The sequence below is a fragment of the Streptopelia decaocto genome (assembly GCF_964273445.1).
Source record: "Streptopelia decaocto genome assembly, chromosome: 19".
Taxonomy (NCBI): domain Eukaryota; kingdom Metazoa; phylum Chordata; class Aves; order Columbiformes; family Columbidae; genus Streptopelia; species Streptopelia decaocto.
Window position 1 is genome coordinate 2705848 of NC_138674.1, and position 20179 is coordinate 2726026.

General features: G+C 52.2%; 2 protein-coding genes and 1 long non-coding RNA gene across 4 annotated transcripts; 1 reads left to right on the plus strand and 2 right to left on the minus strand.

Annotated features, from left to right (window-relative positions):
* Positions 1 to 367: 367 nt before the first annotated feature.
* MOV10 (Mov10 RNA helicase) lies at positions 368 to 7658 on the minus strand. 2 transcript variants are annotated; one of them, XM_082069380.1, is made up of 22 exons: positions 7420 to 7658; positions 6244 to 6340; positions 6000 to 6133; positions 5669 to 5907; positions 5349 to 5589; positions 4986 to 5108; positions 4727 to 4880; positions 4493 to 4647; positions 4217 to 4393; positions 3984 to 4131; positions 3733 to 3894; positions 3535 to 3638; positions 3209 to 3306; positions 2843 to 2962; positions 2655 to 2757; positions 2379 to 2502; positions 2104 to 2295; positions 1887 to 1961; positions 1654 to 1779; positions 1444 to 1532; positions 1187 to 1314; positions 368 to 877 (listed from the first exon to the last, which is right to left on the minus strand). In XM_082069380.1, the coding sequence occupies exons 1-21, from the start codon at positions 7551 to 7553 to the stop codon at positions 1194 to 1196; spliced, it is 2916 nt and encodes a 971-aa protein (XP_081925506.1). In that variant the 5' UTR covers positions 7554 to 7658; the 3' UTR covers positions 368 to 877; positions 1187 to 1193. The 2 variants fall into 2 exon arrangements, with proteins under 2 accessions (XP_081925506.1, XP_081925505.1); XM_082069379.1 differs by having other exon boundaries at positions 3209 to 3638.
* A 254-nt stretch (positions 7659 to 7912) lies between these two features.
* On the plus strand, positions 7913 to 19656 carry LOC309448155. Its single transcript, XR_014185731.1, has 3 exons — positions 7913 to 8268; positions 14861 to 15003; positions 17432 to 19656. It is a non-coding gene; the product is annotated as an uncharacterized lncRNA (long non-coding RNA).
* Positions 10141 to 19940, minus strand: CAPZA1 (capping actin protein of muscle Z-line subunit alpha 1). The gene is made up of 10 exons (XM_082069430.1): positions 19856 to 19940; positions 15646 to 15709; positions 14932 to 14983; positions 14014 to 14077; positions 13646 to 13852; positions 13183 to 13262; positions 12684 to 12762; positions 12119 to 12190; positions 11699 to 11761; positions 10141 to 11158 (listed from the first exon to the last, which is right to left on the minus strand). The coding sequence occupies exons 1-10, from the start codon at positions 19892 to 19894 to the stop codon at positions 11018 to 11020; spliced, it is 861 nt and encodes a 286-aa protein (XP_081925556.1). The 5' UTR covers positions 19895 to 19940; the 3' UTR covers positions 10141 to 11017.
* Positions 19941 to 20179: the final 239 nt, after the last annotated feature.

Consider the following 20179-nt stretch of genomic DNA (forward strand, 5'->3'; position numbering starts at 1 on the left):
GCTGTCCTTCGTGCCCCTGCGCTGCTCCAGGCTGCTGCTCCAGGCTGCTGCCTGGGGGCTGGATCCATGTGTTGCAGGGTGGGGGGGTTTGTTTGGCCTCTCAGCATCAGCTGCTGCTGCAGGATCAGGGCTCATCACCACATGCTCGGGTAAGACCCTGCGAGCAGCTTATGTGAACAGGGCTGGGTGGGAGCTCCCTGGCCATGCCCCGTCCGTGTTGGCACAGCAGCAGGCACTGCAGTCACTGCTGGAGCCGTCCCTCCTCTGTCACCATCCTGGAGCAGGACACAGGAGGGCTGCAGCAAGCCTGTCCCTGCTCCAGCAACTCCAGCTGTGCTAGCAGGGCCCAGGAGTTGACTTCAATACATTATTTTTTCTCTAAACATTTATTTCAGGGGAACGAAGGGTGCCTGCACAACCATGCCAGCTCTCAGCCAGGCAGCTGCCTGCAGGGGACCCCAGGTGCAACCTGGTGGGGTCCCTGCCTGCACCCCAGTACCCACTGTGGCAGCACTGAGCTCCCTTGGGCACCCAGCAACGTTCTTCAGAGGCTTGCGTAAGACATTTATTGAGTGGTAAAACCAGTCACAAAGAATTGGCTTTCCACTGCTGTGCCAAAAACTGATTAAAATGGAGAGTGGCCCCAGTCCAACGCTGGCACGGTCCCCTCTGCACAGGAAGGTGTCAGCCACAGGCTGCAGTGAATGCCAGCGGGACGGCCTTGCCTGGGGGGCTCAGCCCCATCTCTGCAGGGATGCAGGGTGCTCTGAGCACCCTGGGACCAAGGCGGGGAAAGCAGGCGGCTGCTGCAGGCCAGGGGCAGGCCAAGCGGTGCTGGAGCTCCGGGGGGCTTCTCCTCCTTTCCCAGATGGGTTTCCTGCAGAGAAACCCCATGGCAGAGTCAGCCCTTAAGCGAGGTCGTGTGCTGAGCCCTGTCACACTCACTGCATGGGGCAATTGCTACTTGGCTTCCAGGAGAGATGTCCCTGCGCCCCTCGCACATGTGAATCGCAGAATCATTTTGGTTGGAAGAGACCCTCAAGACCATCAAGTCCAACTGCTAACCCAGCACTGACACTAAACCATGTTCCCCAAACGAGCCCGTGCCCTGGCTTGACACCAGCACAGCGTGGCCACGGTGCTGCTGCTCCCCCAGGCTCCACCAGCAGCTCCCAGCTCTGCTCACCTGGCTGCTAATTGCCGAGGCGCAGGGCGTGGAGGTTGGCGGCGAGGCCATCCTCATCCTCCGCTGGGCTCTCCTCCTCGTAGGGGTACCCCGTGTAGCCACCCTCCTCCCTGCAGTACCTGAGGAACCTGTGGGTGCAGAACCAGCAGTGAGGGCAGGAGGTGGCATGGCCATGCTGTCTCCATGGGCATGTCCATGGGCAGCAGCGGAGGGCAGGCAGGAGCTCATGAGCATTGTCTGCAGCGGGCAGGGCTCACCTCTGCCAGTGGTGGTCCTTGCTGAGCACGGCCGGGTTCCCCACCACGATCAGCAAAGCCTTGGCCCTGGTGATGGCCACGTTGAGCCTCTGCAAAGGGAACAGAAGCGAGGGTTTGACTCTGCAGCAGCGCCTTGTCCCCCTCCCCAGCCTCACCCAGGGGGTGCAGGGGATGCCAGGGGAGATGGGGCTGCTTGGGGTGGCACGGTACCTTGGGGTTCTTGAGGAAGCCCAGCTTGAAGGTCTGGTCAAACTGGAGGTATTCGCTGCAGCTGCGCACAGTGGAGATGAGGATGACGCGGCGCTCCTGGCCCTGGAACTCCTCCACAGAGCCCACCTGCGGGGGACAGCAGGTGAGGCGCTGGGGAGCACCCTCAGGGCTGGCGGGGCTCCCTCTGCCCATGGTGGGGTGGGCTCCTGACCCCTCTGCACCCAGGACCGTACCTTGAGCAGCTTGATGTCCGGCAGCTTCCGCAGGACGGGGTCCAGGGAGGTGATGGCTTTCCGTATCTTCTCCACCTGGGGGGAGGCACATAGCACGGTCCAGCCACCACCCAGCTGTCCTCGTGTGCCAGCCCCGTGGCTGCCCATCCATCCCAGTGCCCCCTGTGCCCTGGGGAGGTCTCTATCTGTCCCCTGCCTGCAGAGCCCTGTCCCTCACCTGCTTTCTGTAGGGAGAGATGATGCCGATCTCCTTGGGCGAGACGGTGGGGCAGCCCCGCTTGCCCCGGCTCTGCAGCAGCTTCTGGAGGTAGTGGACCAGCACCTCGATCTCAGCCGTGTTGAAGAACGAGGGGCTCTTGGCCTCTCTTCGATCTTCCCCGCAAACCCCATGGAAGATGATGGGGAAGCCCTGGGGATTGGAGAGTGTTGGGCTTTGCTCTGCCTGTGGCTTGGTGGTTCCCCCCAAGGTCCCCTCCCTGCTGCCCCCCTCACTTTTTTGGGAAGCTCCTCCCAGGCACAATAGAGATTCCGGACATCGAGCTCGTCGGTCTGGCAGGGCTTCAGCTCGCTGTCGTAGAAGAGCTCGTTGGGGATCCTGAGGATGGCCTCGTGGGACCTGGCAGAGGGAGGACAGTGCCCAGGGTGGGTGTCACGTGCACCCAGGACAGCGGGCGCATTCCCATCTCCCGCACCAGCTGGGATGCTGAGGGCTGCTGGAGCCTGGGGTGCAGGCACAGATCCCACATCCCTGCCTGTGCCCATTCCCACCTGTAGTTCCAGAGCAGTTTGGTGACGAACTGCGGGTTGTATCCTCCGCTCGACTTCTTGTACAGGGGGTTGTGCAGCATCAGTCTCTCCAGCAGCGAGGTGCCTGTGCCCAGAGAGAGCCCATGGCTCCCTGTGGGGCTGCTCAGCCCCTGGGTACCGGCAGTGCTCCCATCCCTCTCCCCGCTCACCCAAGCCATGCTCGATGGCCAGCGGTGACCTCAGGACAGGGCCCAGCTGCTGGGGGTCTCCTGCCAGCACCAGCTGCCCTCCATTGGGGTTGGTCTCCTGGTCCATGGCAGTCAGGAGCCCTGGGCAGAGGAAGAGCTCATCAGGGGACAGGGGGGTTGCCAAGTCACAGAGAGATCATAGAATCACAAAATAGTTTGGCTTGGAAACTTCAAAACTCATCCAGTGCCATGAGCAGGGACATCTTCACCAGCTCAGGTTGCTCAGAGCCCCGTCCAACCTGGCCTGAGATGTCTCCAGGGACAGGGCATCCACCACCGCTCCGGGCAACCTGCTGGTCCTCACGACAGCAGCCGGGCACCACTCACCTGCGATGGCGATCACGCTCTCTGGCTCTACCGCCTGGCCACACTCATCGATGAAGACGTGGGAGAAATAGCCTGGGGGGAAGTTGGCTGACACCAGCCTGGGGGAGAGAAGCAGTGAGGCTGCCTCAGCATCCCTGCCCTGGCTGGCCATCCTTCCTCCCCTTGCCTTCATCGTCATCCTCCCACAGAGGAGGGGTCCCCCCTGCTGCCCACCCTCCTCCACAACCCCCAATGCACCCCAGCGGGGCTGCCCACCCAGCTTTATTGCAATCCAACCCCCGGGTCCACCCGCCGTGGGTGGCGAAGACAATCCCAGGTCCTCCAACCTTCCCGCTGTCACCAGCGTGGTGATGAGGATCCGGTAGCGCCCCAGGTGCTCCTTGCTTGGATACACATAGCAGCTCTGCTGATCATCCCAGTTGCAGCAGGGCTGAAAGACGGGCGTTCGGTGGGACCCTGCTCTTCCCAGGGGCTGCCAGCCCAGATGTGTTGTGGGATGCAGGGACAGAGGGGCAGGGACCTACCCTGATGTCAGCAGGCACCTCCTGGTAGCTCCTGGAGCTGGCGATGAGCCTGTAGATGTACCGGGGGGCGATGTCCTTGATGAGGCGCTGGCACAGCAGGTCTGCGGCACTGTTGGAAGGGGCACAGGCCAAGATCCGGGCGTCCTTGAAGCATGTCCAGACCTGGGTGGGAGGAGAGGATGTTGGCACTGAGCCCCATGGGCCGGGGTGGGCAGTGATGCCTGTGCTGGACCTGGGTACCAGTCACTCACCTGCTTGATGGCCTCCACCAAGGTGACCGTCTTGCCGGTCCCAGGGGGGCCGAAGATGAGGTATGGGGCTGGCCTGGACATCCCCGTCACAATGTGCGTTACAGCTCTGCACTGCTCCTCATTCACCTGCAGCTTGCGGTCGAACCACCTGCGGGAGCAGAGGCTGAGCCTGCCAGGTCCCCATCCCCTCCCGTCCCCCTGTCCCCTCCCATCCCGCAGGCACGGGGACTCACCGGGGCTGGAAGGTGCCTGGGAACAGGGACTTGTGGCAGGAGGCGGTGGGGAAGAGGAGGCTGGACAAGCCGCGCTGCATGGCCAGGACTGCAGCCCGGTGCTGGAGCTGCAGCGGCAGCCGGCTGAAGGTGAACGTCACGTCGAACTTCAGATTGTTCACAAACTTCTTCTGCAGCCTGGAAAGGAGTGGTGTGAGCAGGACACGGGGATGCTCCCCCATTCCGAGCGGTGCTGCTGCGGCTCTGGCAGCCCGGCCGGGGATGGACACCACTCACTTGGAGGAGAAGCCCAGCCTGACCTTCTCCAGCTCCACGCCGTGCACGTAGCCCTTGTACTGGATGAGTGGGGAGTGGTCCCGCTCGCTGCTCAGGTTGACAAAGAGGTGGTCGCCCTTCAGCACGGACGGGCGGTTCTCGGCCACACCGGGCACCTGTGCCGAACAGCCAGTGTGATGGAGGCACCCGGGGAGCCCCAACACCCCCCCCACCTCCCCAGCTCCCCCTACGCACATCAAGGACCAGCAGCCCCTTGTCCTGCACCATGGTGACGTCCTGCATGTCGTAGCGGCGGATGTCCACCTCCATCTGGATCTCCTCCAGGTGCAGCAGCAGCTGGAACTTCTGCTGGTAGTTGTCAACCTGCAGAGGGGCCTCCAGCAGCGACCTGCGGGCAGCAAGATGTCACCGTGGCCCGGGGACACCTCGGCTGAGGGGCAGCAAGGGGGAGGCACAGGGCTGGGTGGTGGTGTCCCCAGCCCTCGGCACTGACCGCATGGCAGCCCAGCTGGAGCTGCCTTTGGCATTGGGTCCGAGCAGGATCGTGTCCTTGAGGCTCTTTGCATACTGGTAGGTGCCCAGAGGGATTTCCTTCTCCAGTTCATTTTTCAGGGAGCTGGGCAGAGGGGACAGCGGTGCCACGGGTACTGCAGGGCTGGGCTGCCCCCAGGCTGCAACCACCCATGGCCCTGGCAAGCAGGGTGTCCCCAGCCCTCCTGTCACCAGCCATCACGTGGGATGAAGCACTGTCCTGGGCTGCCGGACAGCCAGGTCCCAAGGAGCTGAGCCTTGTCCCAGCCAGACAATAGGCCAGGGCCCTCCGTGCAGGATGGCAGCAGGTGGCCCTGCCACATACCTGTCAGGAGGGACGCCTTCCTCCGTGATGACGGTGACAGGGCGCTGGAGGCTGGCCTGGTAAGGCTGGAAAGGCCCTGAGGGGCCCAGGTCCTTGGCCAGCTGGCTCTCGGCGACAGCAGCGATGTAGCGCCTGATGCTGAAGGGCTCAGCCAGCTCCTTGGTGAACTCAAAGACCAGCACGGCGTGGAAGTACCCATTGCAGGCGGTCAGGCACCGCACCTGGATGGGGTACGTGCCCTCTGCGAGGCAAAGAGGCGCCCGCTGGGTCCTGCGTCTCCCCCGGCGCGGCAGGGCGCGGGGCAGGGCACGGGACCCTACCTGGGTGCAGCATCAGGGACTGGCCCTGGGTCACCCCTTGCTCGTCCGTGAAGGAGAGCTCCCACGCTTGCTGGCGGGGCTGGCACCGCCGCAGCACCACAGCCTCTGTCCCACGGTTCTGCACCAGGACGGTGACCGTCCGGGGCTCGCCAGGCACCACCGGGAAGCGGATGTTCCCATTGCCCTGGTCATGCTCCGAGACAATGTCCACCCCGTGCTTCGCACGGATGAACTCAGCCCTGTGGGAAGGGAGGGTTCAGGCTTTCCCAGCTGGGGTGGGGGTCCCAGAAGCCACGCCAGGGAGGTGTGGGCAGGGTGCTGCCGGTCATACCACTTCTTGGCACGGCTCAGGGGCACTTGTGGAGCAGAGCTGGGCTGCTGGCTTGAGCCAGGCACAGACACCACCACCTCTGCATTTGTCCTGGGTCTCCGGTACTGATCTGCCACCACCACACGCTGCTTCTCCTGCAAGGAGCAGCCAGTATCAGCATGGCCCCAGGGTCCTGCCGGGGGTTCCTACAGGGCCAGTCCTGGTGGGTGCAAGAGCCGCTGCCCCAGCCCAGGGCACCCCTCACCTTCTTGAAATGCACTGACGCCCCGTACACCTGCGCCCGGTGAGTCACTCTCAACGCGTACAAGATGCAGGAGAAGTTGGGTGTTTTTGTCTCGATCCTGCGCAGACAAGAGAGGGAGGTTTCTGCGTGGGATGGAGCAAGGCTGGGCTGCTGGTGGCAGAGGAAGCTGAGAGGAGGCGAGCAGGAGAGTGAAGGGGGGCACTTGGTGACTCCCCTCCGCACTGGGGTGGAAGGCAGAGGGAAAAGGACCGAGGCTTTTCACTGGCCCCATGCAAAGCTTACATCCCCGCAGGCCACTCCAGCAACTCCATGCTGTGCTATGGCGGTGCCAGCTGTGCCATGGTCATTCCAGCTGTGCCATGGCCGTGCCAGCTGTGCCAAGTGTGCCACAGCATCACCGCCTGGCCCTGACAACCACACTGTCTGTGTCCCTGTCAATGCACAAGCAGCAGCAGGGCAGGGATGCGTCCCTGTCCCCAGATCCTCGACAGAAGAGGCCATCCAGAGGGGTCAGCCCCTGGCACAGCCCCAGGGGGGTCATCCAAGGCACAGCCACAGCGCTCCCAGGCGCCTCCTCCTGCACCCCAGGACATGTCCCACAACCCACCAGCGAGCTGAACCCCCACTTTGCCAATGATTAACAGCGGTGACATTGCACAGGGGCCAGTGTGACCGGTGTCAGCGGAGTGAAGCACAGCCGGCAGCTGGTGCTTGAGGCCACGCCCAGGCGGCTGCTGGGGGGTCCCTGCAGCCAGGAGCGTCCCAGCGGGGCTGTGGCGACATGGAGGGGTCTGGGGAGATGCAGGGCTGGTGTCTGGAGAGGCAACTTTGCCTCTTGCTGCCTTTGCAGCCCAGCGGGACACAGGCTGCCCAGCAACGCTGCTCTGTTTTCTCCATGCCTGGAGACAGCAGAACCCCTGCGTTTGAGTTTTAACTAGTCCAGGTGGTGCTTGGAACGCACATGCTACTCCATCCCACACCACAGGTCATGAAGGAGGGTCCTCGAAGCCCCCAGCTGCTCCGTAGTGCCACCCTCACACCCAGCCCCTGGCCGGAGCTGGCCTGACACCCCACTTGAACCCCCAGCGATGCCGGCTGGGGTCCAGTGATGCTGGCCAGGGGAAAGGATGATGCTGGCTGGGGGGACCATCCCAGGTGACACTGCGCGGCTCTCACCTGGCCCGAAACTCCTCGGTGTAGATGCTCCGCAGCTCGTCCCGTCTGCTTTCCTGCTCCCGGCCCGTGTCCCGCAGGAACTGCACGAACTGATCCCCAAAGCGCCGGCATTGCGCCACGCTGAACTGCGGCATGGCCGAGCCGAGCTGCGCCGTGCCGAGCCGGACTAAGGTGTGCCGGGCTGTACCGGGGTGTGCCGGGCTGTACCGGGGTGTGCCGGGCTGTACGGGGCTGGGCTGGCCCGGGGGTGGCCGCGCACGGGGAAACGAAAGCGAAAGGGGCCGTGCGCCCTGCGGGCCCGCCCGCCCGGCGCTGGGGGGGCCGGGGGGCGGCTCCTGCCCGGCACCTCTGGCCCGCAGCCCGTTTCGGGGAGAGCCTCGCCCGGGGGTCCTGCAGCCCACAGAGGGTCCCTGCTGCGGGATCCAGGCGGTCGCGGGGGTCACCGTGGCTGCGTGTGGAAGCCGGGACTCCCAGGGGTGCACCCCTCCCCGGACTGGGGTTGCAGGACTCGGGGGGATGCGCTGTCAGGTGACAAGGGTCTGGGCTGGATGGCATCCCCTGGCACTGATTGCCCTGAGCCGGGGCAGCTGGCAGGGCAGGAGAGGGGCCCAGGTGCACCGCATCACTGTATCCAGCGATGGGGCAGGGGCTCCCAGAGTTCATGCGGTTGCTCTATAAATAGGGCACAGCTGCACCAGGAGCTGGTTTTTCTGTTTGCCTCTGCTTTTGCTTTTCTGTACTTTCACCTGCTTGATTCTTGATCCTTCACCTGCTTCTGTAAAACAGCTCAAGACCCTGGGACTGTTCCTGGTGCTGTTTTTGCCTTATCTGGGGCCCAGGGATGTTGGGGTAAGTCTGCTTGGGGTAAGTCTACCTTGGCTTGGGTGGCTTTTCATCTGACCCAAACACTATGGGTGACAGCCTGGTGGCTGATTGACTGTGATGGTGCAGGACCTCTGGTGGGTTGTGGGAGGGCTCTGAGGCTTGAAGACTGTGTTTGTTGCCTTTGGAGTAGTTGCTTGTAAGTCTTTCTGCCATGTACTGTGAACAGAATCCTGGAGCTTTAAGTTTCGATGTTGCAAACAGATAGGAAATCTCTTTCCTTGGTGGGCAGCTGGGTAACCTGACTGTTGTCTGGGCTGGTGGGACCCATCCTGCAGTGCTGGGCTGGCTTTGCCTTCCCCTGGCTTAGTTAAGCTGCACTGCCTGCTCACTGAGATTCACCTGGGGCCAGGCTTTGACTTTTGTACACAGCCCAGCCCAGGATGTATGCTGCTCCGGACTGGGCTGCAGTGTCCTCTGAAACCTCTGGTCTCCAGCAGGTGATAGCTGGTGGTTTTAAGGATTAGAGTGCGTCTGGGTGTGTGTTACTGCTGTGCTGGCAATTGCTGCCCCAGTGGCTGTGAGTCATGCCAAGTGTTGCTTTTCCAAGGAGCAGATAGGAGCTGGAAAGGGGCTGGGACTGGGACAGCCGGCCCTGCTGCAGAGGAGGGTGGTGGAGAGAAGCAGGAGGAGGCAGGCAGGGAATGAGCTGCCCTAAAGGATGATTAGCTACAGATTTGGAGAAGGACAAAAAGATAGAAACGGTCTTAAGGCTGGAACAAGCGGCAGTGAGCTACTCGCAGTCTAACTAACCCGGAGCAGCAGCAGACTAGCCTTGAGGCAGATAAAAGCTCTGTTGTGTGCACAGCCTTATCTCAGCCCGCTTCAGCTTCACATTCTTGGAATTGCTGCAGTGCTTGTCTGGATGGGACCAGGGCCACAACCCGGAGCACGGCGGGTGCTCATCCCCCTAACCCTTCATCTCTAGGCGCTGTGGGCAGGGAGGAAACCCCTTCACAAACAAACCTCCGCCAGCAGCAGCTCTGGCCTTGAGTGGCTCTTTGCACAGCGGCGGAAAAATCCCCCAGCACCGTCCCACTTTGTCCCGGCGCAGGATGCGTCTGGCAGCGAGTGCCCCACAAACCAAGTAGAAGAGGTGAGAGGTGTTACAACAAGACTCAGATGATGAGCGGGACAACCCTGTCCGCTATGTGTTCCCCAGAGTAAAGTGCTTCATTAGAGCTGTGTGACTTTTAATTTGTAAGTTCTTAGACCTCTGGTTCCCTGTGTCACTGGTGGGTTCACCCGCAATGTCACCCCTGCTGTCACCTGCCTTCCTCAGGAGATAACACAAGTGAGGTCACGGAACAACAGACACAAATGGCTTTAAAACAAAGACCTGTGTATTTCTACTAGATTTGATACAGAGGACGCCTGGAGGATGAATGGTTGGTCTCAACAGCAAATGCAAAGATCTTTTATTTAGACAAAACTTCTCACAAAGGATAGACACACTTATTTCGTGGTATCACTGTGCAAAACCTGAAGTGTAATGCACAGGCAGTCCCATCCCTATCTCCCCAACCCCCTTTCTTTGTGTATTTAAAAGCAGGAAGACAGTAGCCAGTTTAAAAACCAGAAGCTGCAAAAGGCCCAGTGATCACCAAGTGCAAACAAAGCAAAGGGAGTTCACCAAAGGGGTTTCATTCTGCAGTGAATCCACGTTCCGAGTTCTGATTGGGAAAGGCACACACGTGCCTCTTCAACCTTAGGACTGCTAGTTTTGATCTTACAGAAAAACAAAGTAATGTAGAGCAAGCACTTAGAGAGCAATGAAGAGATTAATTCCAAAATCACCTTCAAGTATGACAAGAAACTGGCCACAACTGAGACAAAATGGAAAGGTTTCTTCTCTCACTTTGGTGCAAGTTTATTTATTTTGTATGCTATCCATCCATACACCTGTGATACAAATTCTATGAACCTGCCACAAAGCATTAAAGCACAACATATGTATTATTCTGTAGATGTTTGCGTTTTTAATCACCATCCAGCCTAGGTGGATCAGCAGTGATTTAACGAAGGAACTTGCAGTTCCGTAGAAATGCAGATGTCTGATAACCGTACACACACGAGGGAGGGGAGAGCAAAAACGTTCACTTTTGGGGAACATGGCTCAAATCTTCAGATTTAAAAAAAAAAAGGTCCCTGGAAGAGCTGTCCGTGTAGGGATTTCTGTAAAGGATCCTGTAAACTCATTTTATACAGAAAAATCTAAGCCTGCAGGCTTTTTGCTTTGTGGAGGTCGGTAATAAGGATACATGAGGGCTTCCTGTCTGTTGCATTTCTGACATCTCGCAGCACAGCGCCTGCAGCTGTTGGCAGATCTGACAACCTGGAGTACCTGGAGTGCTGTAAACGGGTGAGGGGGAAAGCTCTGCACCCCCAGCTGTATTTATCGTAGGGCTTTTCCAGCTAGGAAGTTTTCCAACCGGTACAATCAGTGACTGAAAACAGCGACACTTCCGAACCATGAATGTGACTTAATTAACATGACCTGTCAGCAAATGCAGTCACAACAGGAAGTTTATGCGGCAGGAAACACAAAACACAAAGACAACGCTATTTGTTCCACAGTTCTCTCTGAGGCTAGAAAACCTGTTAACTTTGAAAGCCCTAGAAAAACGCTGCACTGGCTTAGAAACCATCTACTTGGCATAGGACCACATTTTGTTTTTTTGCACACAAACATTTCGTAAATCTCCCCATTTCCGCGTTAAGCGTTCTGCATTTCTTTGCCGATCTTGTAGCTGAGGATTTTGTTCCAGTCGATCTTGGTGCGGGTGACAGGGAGCTGCCGGCGTAAGGCTTTGAAAGTGGTGTCTGACATGGTCTGGTAGTTCTCGCTGATCGCTGTCTGCAGGGGTGAGATTGTTAGAGCAGTAGTAAGATACTCTGAGAAAACATGACTCTGTTAAAGCCACAAACCCCTTTCTACAAAGCAACAGCACACTATTAAGTAAATTAATAATGCAGTCACCAATGTATGTGCAAGTAAAAGTTTCCGTTAAGCTCTGCTGTGAATGTAGCAGCATCTCCTTTGGTGTTTCACTGACTTCTCTGTATCGAGTCTCCTCGCGCGCAGGCTGGGACAATGTAAAAAGCCATCACCCATGTTTCCCCTGCAGTGTTTTTAACTGACCCACTCCCCTCCCATGCTGTTCCAGGCACCATTTGTAACCCTTTAAAATAACTATACAGCCAACTTGATTATTAATTGCACATAGCTTTACAACTCTATTCTTTAAACAAACACTACTGCCCTTTTCTAAGTAATTCTTACAGTCAGTACCAGACTTGGCCAGAAACAGAATGAGAGGTCGAGTTTTCTACGTTTTCATTAGCTGTAAATGGAAACTGATATAATTCCATCACATTTAACAACCATTGATCTTACCTGGTACTCGTTTTCTGCATTTTCTATTATCTTAATAAACTCCTTAGCTGTCTGGACATCACTCTACAAAGGAGAAAAACAATTGTCTTTATGTTTAATTAAGAGCAACTTACAAAAGCTACACTAGAGATTTCTTCTGAAGTGATAGGCTGTGTATAGATGAAGCGGGTAACACAATCAGCTTCTGCCTCGTGTGTAGCTGGGCTCCTTTTTGCTCACTATAGATGTCTTAGTGTCTGGGATGGGTTCGGGACAGAGGTGTGTATGGGCTCGAGCTCTAAACACTGCAACTACGCTGACTAGCCACCCTAAAATTACATCACTTTAAAGTCAAGAGAACGTAGTCATAGAAATGTTTGCTTCATGAGATCTTTAATAAAATAATTGTTTTATCGTAAAAATATCTTTTAGCATACTTACTGAAACCTGTACAGAGTCCTGGATGTCTTTATGACTGACCAGTTGAACATTGCCATCCTCATAATAATGAACCTGAACAAAGAGAGAAGATGCAGGTTATCATTAACACTCATTTCATAATCCCTAGAGCCCCCAAATGCTACCAGAATGGCACAACGGTGGTGTTGTGCCAGTCTTCTCTGCTTACGTGGAGACTAAAAGCAGGATGGATTTTCTAAAAGGTTTCATTCTTTGTCAAGACTGTTCAAGATTATGTTAATGCAGTAAACGCCTAGAGTTGAAATAAGAGCAATTATAAAAGAATTCATGGTATAGGTTTTAGCCCTATAAAGTGAAGCAGACTTGGAGGCACATAGGGTAATGCTAATAAACCACAGGCCAGATGGTAGATGATGCCCAAAACACTAGTTTTAAGAATTAATTTATTGAATTGTATATTTTAATTGTATCTTGAGTTGAGAAGGGCATCTCAGCTGTATTTCAGTGTCTCATTCCGAGTCAAACGCATTAGTGTAAGAGAAGCACAATGCAGCTTCTCCTGTTATTGCCAGAAAAAGTAACTCACCTGGATCTTGAGCACTGCAGCCACTTGGGCTGTTGGTGGTGTAATGGTAAACTTCCATTCTGATCTCCAACGACCGTTCCTAAAAACAACCAAAGCATTAAAACTGTATTCCAAAAAGCTCCAACAACAAAAAGAACCAAATTAACACGAGCAAGTTGTTTCTGCTGTCATCTTATGACCAATATTACAGTGCTTTACATGGCACTGAATTAAACTTTGGAAGCACAGGTGAATACAGTGCAGTTTCAGTACAAATTTGCTCCAGTGTGCTTGTGCTCTGGAATATGTACGGGGGCATCCATCTAACTCTGCTAACGCCTTCCTCTCTGGATAGGCAAGCGGAAGGCTTTAGAAAAGCACCAAGGAAAATGGACGATGGAATGAGAGGGAGGATTTTTGCAAAGCCCAAGAATACCTGCCCTTCAGACTGTGACAGAAGATATAAAGGACTGGTTTGCTTAGTAAAGGAAGAAAATACACTATGTTGAAATAGTCTTACCAGAAGTTCTTGGGCTGGAACTGGTGGCTCTCAATACAGGCAATAATTGTCTGCTGCCCATCTATAGATTTACCATAAACCTGTATTTAGAAAAAGAGTTAAAAAAGCCCAAGAGCTGAGGAAAGCCATTCTTAATTTCTGTTCTCGGCAGCATTGTGCAAGTTTTCTATTGTGGCATCTCACAGGGAACATTGTCCTGCACCTCCACTTGCACATCTGTGCAAATAATGCCTGTTTTTTTGTTAACAGCAGGTGGTAAGGTGCTTGGCAGTCATGACTATGAGAAATAAGGTTTAATGCAACTTTACCACTATGTGCACCCTCTGTGGAATTTGTTATTCCAAAGTTAGCAAAAACGCTAGTGAAGATGGCGAATTCCTGCAGCGCTGCCCAGCACAAAGTCCCCTCAAGGTACCGACTGACACGAACAATGAGCTTCAGCAAAACAAGGTGGATACTCAACAGTGCAGAAGCCGTTGGGGTAATGATCTTTCACGTAAGCTCTCAATGCGCTGTCACAGGCATCTCTCCACTGTTTTAAAGCTGATTCCATGTCCTCAGGCTGAGGGTCACTTGCTTCTTTCCTTAAATGATCAAACTTGAAAGAAAGTTTGTTTCTTGGGTCTAAAAATCTGCCGTTGCCCAGATCACCGTGTTCTGTGATTAAGACCTGTAAAAGAAGTTGAAATTAGAATACACTTAGGCTGCTGTAAATGTGCTGTTCTGTGTTTTTCCCTGACTATTTGAACAGATTCTCCATGAAACAACACACTTAGTGGGCTTTGCACAGTGTAGTAATACAATGCTGAAGTGTAAAAAGTTCTTTCTTACCTGATCATCATACCCTTCTATCTTCACCGGAGTGAACTGATCCATGTTATACTGTGCAAATGCACTGTTAAGAATTAAAAGAACATGAATTTTAGCTGTGCAGGCATATTTATTTTGACTCCAGAGTAAGTATATGGTGTAATTTATATCACAGAAAAATTCAACTTAATTTGGCAAATAATACACATGAGCACTCTGAAAGGATTTTTTTTCAACACCTTTTACTGACGATAGCTATAAAATCCCAGATCTAAAGCCAGGTTTATTTAGAGATGACCAGCAAAGTACAGAGGTCAAAAGTAGAACAGGAGGCAGCCTGGGGGAATATGAGCAAGCCAAGGCAAAGGAGGAACCACCCCAGCTGCAATTTAGACAGCAGCAAGGTAAACAAATGAGGAGACTAATATTGACAACAATTTTTGTACGTAAAGACCTGCTGACGGACATGTCACCTAGCTTGAAGTACAATTTTGGCATTAAAAAGCTAGTATGTGTAACCTTTAAGCACATTTTGATGAGCCTATGCAGGTAAACAAGATATTTTGAAAGCGCCTTTATTTCTTAAAGGGCAGCTCTTTTTCTAAGCTTCAGCTAAGGATTACTCAGTATTTCAGGCTTCACTTGCTTCACAAATCATGCTTCAACATGATCAGACATTCCTGCTGCTGCAGAGGTAAACTTTTTGGCAGAGTGCCTTCCTGCCGGTTTTATACGGCCTCTACAGCACAAATTCCAATTTAGGGCTTTTGAATAGAATCATCTGTGCCTTTTATTGTGTATTTTGCTGGAGGGGGTAAAAATTACAGATTATTGCTTGCAATATAACAAATGTCCTGCTGCTTTGCAGAATTACAAACGTAAGAAGATATATGCATCTCTGATGGTAATTTGACATGTGTTTGCAATATTAGTACTTACTGTGCTGCTCCTTCCCTGAGAAGGTTGTCATTGTTAAGCAATAACCGGACATCTGGAGAAGAGAGTGTTCAGGTAGGTTATTGGAATTTTTGGTTACATGTTTCTCTTTATGCATTTCAATTTCAACTGCGAACTGGCTGAAGGGAAGAAGCCAGAGAGTCGTGGTCAATGGGGCAGAGTCCAGTTGAGGCCTGGATCTAGTGCAGTGCCTCAGGGGTATAAAGGGTGAGTGTCAGGAGGATGGAGCCAGGCTCTTCTCGGTGACAACCAATGATAGGACATGGGGTAATGGGTTCAAACTGGAACACAAGAGGTTCCACTTAAATTTGAGAAGAAACTACTTCTCAGTGAGGGTGATAGAACACTGGAACAGGCTGCCCAGGGAAGTTGTGGAGTCTCCTACTCTGGAGACATTCAAAACCCGTCTGGACGCCTTCCTGTGTAACCTCATCTGGGTGTTCCTGCTCTGGCAGGGGGATTGGACTAGATGATCTTTTGAGGTCCCTTCCAATCCCTGACATTCTGTGATTCTGTGAAATGCAAGCATTAAAATGATTAAATCATTTCAAGAAGCATGTGTGGTTGCAGAGTGACAGCATGCTTTTCCCTCGCCACTTCTTAACATTAGAAGCAGTATATTGTGACAGCCTTAGACTCTTAAAATAGATGAAACATGATGAAAATGCTAACAATCATTTTTCCTTATTTACTTACCATTGAATACTTCATTGAATTCTCCAGGGGGTGCATGAGTGATGAATTTTGCAGCTATACGCACCTACAATAACGCAGAAAAGTAACTAAACTAAAGGCAAAAGATAATTTACTGAATTTGTATGTACTCAAACCTACACAGAAGCAGTTCACCAAAAAAAACCAACTCTTGACAGTGAGAAGAAATGCCAGATTTAGGGAGCAATCTATTGTTGTAGGAAAATAAGAATTAGGATTTTAGGCCTTGTATCAGTAAGATAAGCTATGCTGCTAAGGCTGAAAGTCTCAGCTTGTCCTCTGTGTAGCCCTTACCCAGAACCACAAGCGTGGCTACCTGAAATGCTTACTTTGTACCTTAGTTGAGACATTGATAGATGCTACTCTTAGGACCGCTGACCTCCGTGCTAGACTGATGAACTATAGCTAACAAACGAGACAGGTCGAACATCAGACAAAGCTAATCCTGCGACCCGCTGACCTTTTGTTCGGTACTTGCCATAATGGAACAAGAAAGAAGAAGTGGAACCTGTAGACCATTGGAACAGAAAGAACCTGAGGACATCGTGAATATTTAGAAAATTCCACTGGACAGTGATAAATTTTGCTTAGTTGCATAATACGTGTTAGAACCCTATATAATGCCTGGTTGTATTGCTGTATGATTGTCACTCTCTGAGGAGGTGACCCAACGCTGCTGTTCCTGCCAATCTTCTACAATAACTACTGCTCAGAGTAACCCACAAGAGTTCAAGTCTCTGTCCAGCGCCACCTACAACTACCTTTTTCATCTATGCATGTGTTGTCAAAATAGAAACAGTCTCATAAGACCAGATTTTTTTTCGGTGTAACCAAGCAGAAGAATTCCAAACGTACTTGGGAAGAAATGCAAACTTCACATGGGCACCTGTAAAAATGTGAACTGTTCAACCTGCACAGCACTAACCAGTCTGAAGAACTTTTAATGCTGGCAGGTCACTCTTCCGGTGACATTTCTAAAGACTGTTATTTCCTGATCCCTGCTAGTGATTAGAATCCTAAATGCCAAGGTATATAAAGAACCCACAGCAGTGACCCTGTAACTAGATGGTAACCTGCAGCACAGCCCTGCAGCTCAGGAGCGTTTGACGCGTATTGCAAGACGCTGCGAATCCCTGTGATGCAACTTGCGTGTTGCTGATGAGTGGCTGGGGGAGCAGCCGCTGTTTCGCAGCAACCAGCACTGAAGGACGAGAGGCGGATCCTTCTCAAAATGGAGCAGTAAATCAATCATATCAACTGCCACAGGACTGATTCCAGAGTTAATTATGCCTTATGCACTCTGATAAGCCGGTGATGTGCTCAGAGTGCAGGAGGTGGGATGGAGATACGAAGTAAAAGCTGGGAACTGCTAGAAATGGGGGAGATGCTAGAAAGTGCCATAATGAACCCCAGAATTCTGACAGAGCCTCCAGATGAAACCATCTGCATTTCAGCAGGTTATTTTATTTTTCCTTGATCCTCTAATGCTGCCTGGCCACTTCTAACCCTGAGCAGCCTGTGCCACTGTTTAGCACGTCGCTCTTCTCATCTGGAAATAAGATTTTATTGAAAACTGTACTGCAGTACAGAAATGAGCTGCCAGAGTAGTGAAAGAATTCAGGGATGTGGAACTGTGAGTGTGCACTGTGTTCTGAAATCCAATATACATGTCCTGGATTGTTAGAATTTAGGTGGTCTAAGTATTGATTCTGTTGAAATTAGTAAGAGTTTATGGTTTCCATAATCAAATCTTTTATGGTTTTTACAGGGCCAAAGGGAATAGAATCATCTTGGAAGACTTGAAACAGGAAATGTTACAAAATTAAACCTCTCCCTTAGAATAATAAAAATGTCACATTCCTTCCAACAAGCCCAGCTAACAAAGCTGCACAATCGCCTTTCTCGCTCAACTAGACATTTATTGAAGACGACTGCAGAACAGCACATGTTACAACTCTGATTACTTTTTCTACTTTTCATTTGGAGCAGTAAAAGAAAGCGTGCATGTATCCAACCACTTCAGCTGGATTATTGCCAGAGCTGGAAATAACTTGCTTCTTTCAACAGCCTTTCTTGTTTTAATTAGAAAGTGTTTGTATTGTTTGTCACATAATGATTTAAAGCAAGCCATGAAAGGAAATAAGCACCTTTCCAAACAAAGGGTATTCAGTATCAAGTAACAACTCTGCCTTAACTGGATCGAGTTTCACATAAAAATAGATAATTTTCCAATTTAGCATCTATTTTAAAAAAAGTACATTCTTTATGCCTTAAATAATTATGCAATATGAATGAAAAACTGCAGTAATTAAGAGGGACATTGCTGCTTTACGTCCCCTTTGGGCTTTGTTGAGAGCCAGCCCTAAAAGGCTGAAAAAATTGTGAAATGAGCCCATGTGCCCTTCTAAAAAAGTGCAAGTGTCAGCACAAGTACAGGCATGTCAGGCTGTACTGAAGCACTTACAAATATGTACACGATGCTTCTCAGCGGGAGGGTTTCACTGGAATACATCCTGCAAACCACCTCCTCAGATGAACAGATATATGGAAATAGCATAAGTGGAAAAATAAGGCCCTAAAAAGCCATAAAATCTAGTATCCTATACATTTATGCAACGGTTTTGTGGCTGCAGAATTGTACTGTACATGGAACCCTCATAAAAGGGGCCACAGTTTTAACAGGTTGACTTTCAGGTCAATGGGTTCTCATAAACCAATCCATATGAAAAAAGCCAAGCAAATATTACAGGAGAGATATTTTTTTTACAGTCTTCCACAAATTCTTCCACTTGGAAGGACAAACAAAATTAAATCAACACAAAAAGGCCTCTGCATTCAATCAAATATCACTGCGAAACCAGCCATAAATAAAGCAAATCCTGCAAGTGGAAAGTGTTTAGTTTTATAAAGTATCCCTAATGTTGCCTCTCTTGTTGAGCAATAAAATAGCGTTTCAGCCACGCTATTAAAATCAGGAGCGGAGCACAGGAAACAGGCTACAGAGTAATGAATTTTAAGTGTCAACCATTTGAGTTGCTGTTTGGTTTCAGAACCAATTTCTTTCCAGCAGTGTCAGCTCGGTGGCAGGATGCTCGTTTGCAGAAGCACAAAAATAAGACTTTCTGCAAACTGCCCGACTTCCTGCCCATCGCTGCCATTTCAGGTGCCTCTGCAGCTCAAAGGAACTTCCTGCTTCTCAAACGGGGACGTGTCCGAGAGGGAAACTGCTCAACCACTAATTCAAACTGGCAAATGGCAGGAGAATCAGCGTAAGTAGACAAGAGGGTACGTTGCAGTAGACCTTAAATGAAAATGAATCCCTCGGCTTACCTAAAATATGCCTATAGAGAATAAGGAAGTGAGGCTTTAGTGGGAATTCATTCATTTTGTTGCTCTATTGATGTTTTCAGTTGTTCAGTTTATTTCAAAGCACTAGTAAACTCAGATTAAAAAAAGGAAACATATATAAAAGTTCTAGACCTATTTGAATGCTTATAAAGCAGATCCTACAGTAAATATTTGCATGTTTCTTTTTCAGATCCTCACTTAAGATTATCTTTTTCTACCTGTGCCAGGCACGGAGCCACTTTAAATTGTATCTTGATTGCCTGAGCTGGGACATGAAGTAGAATGCCAGCAAAATCCCATCTACTCCACCAGATAAAGTAGTTGGGGACATGCAGCTCTGAAAAGCCTTTTCATGAAGGGTAAATCTTCCCTGTAAGTGCTTTGCAAGAACTGGAGGCTTTGCCTCTTTGCTCTCAAACCATAACCCCCAACAAAACAAAGCTGAAGCTTGGAACTGAATAGGTGTCACAGCACCTTTTTAAAGACGCTGCTAAATTCGTTGACCCAGGAAAAAAAAGAAGTCGAGGAGCAGAAAAACACACAGTGTGTTTCAAAGAGACGGACCCGATTTCAAAGCGGTAATCGAACCGCTATGAAATCGGCTTCCCCTTTTGAAACACCCGATATTTCCACGCACAAAAACGGGCCGAGGCGCCTCGGCTGCACCCCGGCGATGAGGAAACCCGGCCGGTCCTTCAGCCGGGCCGCTCCCGGGGCCCGCCCGCCAAGAAGCAGCGGGAAGCTGGGCCGCAGCCCGACCCGCCGGCACCGGGAGAGCCTCCTCGCCACCCCCCGCCCGCTGCCCTCCCGCGGGTGCCGTTTGCAGCGGTGTCCCCGTCCCCACCTTCTCCTCATCCGACACCCGCTCCTCGAAGTCGGCCATCTTGGCAGCTCTGCGCCCGGCCCCGCGCGAAGCATGCTGGGAGCGGCACCCGGCCGCCGGGATGGACCGGAAGCGCGGCCATGTTGGCTGCGGGCAGACGCCGCGCGGCAGCCATTATAAGAGAGGGCGGGCGCACCGGCATGGGCTGTGCCGGTAGCGGGTGGAGGCGATGCGGGGCTCTTTGTGCCTCCCGGGCTCGGTGTGAGGGGCCGCTCGGTCCGCGCCTTACCGGCGGGGATGGGCTCAGGAAGCCGTGACGCGGCTGGCCAGCAGGATCCCCGCACC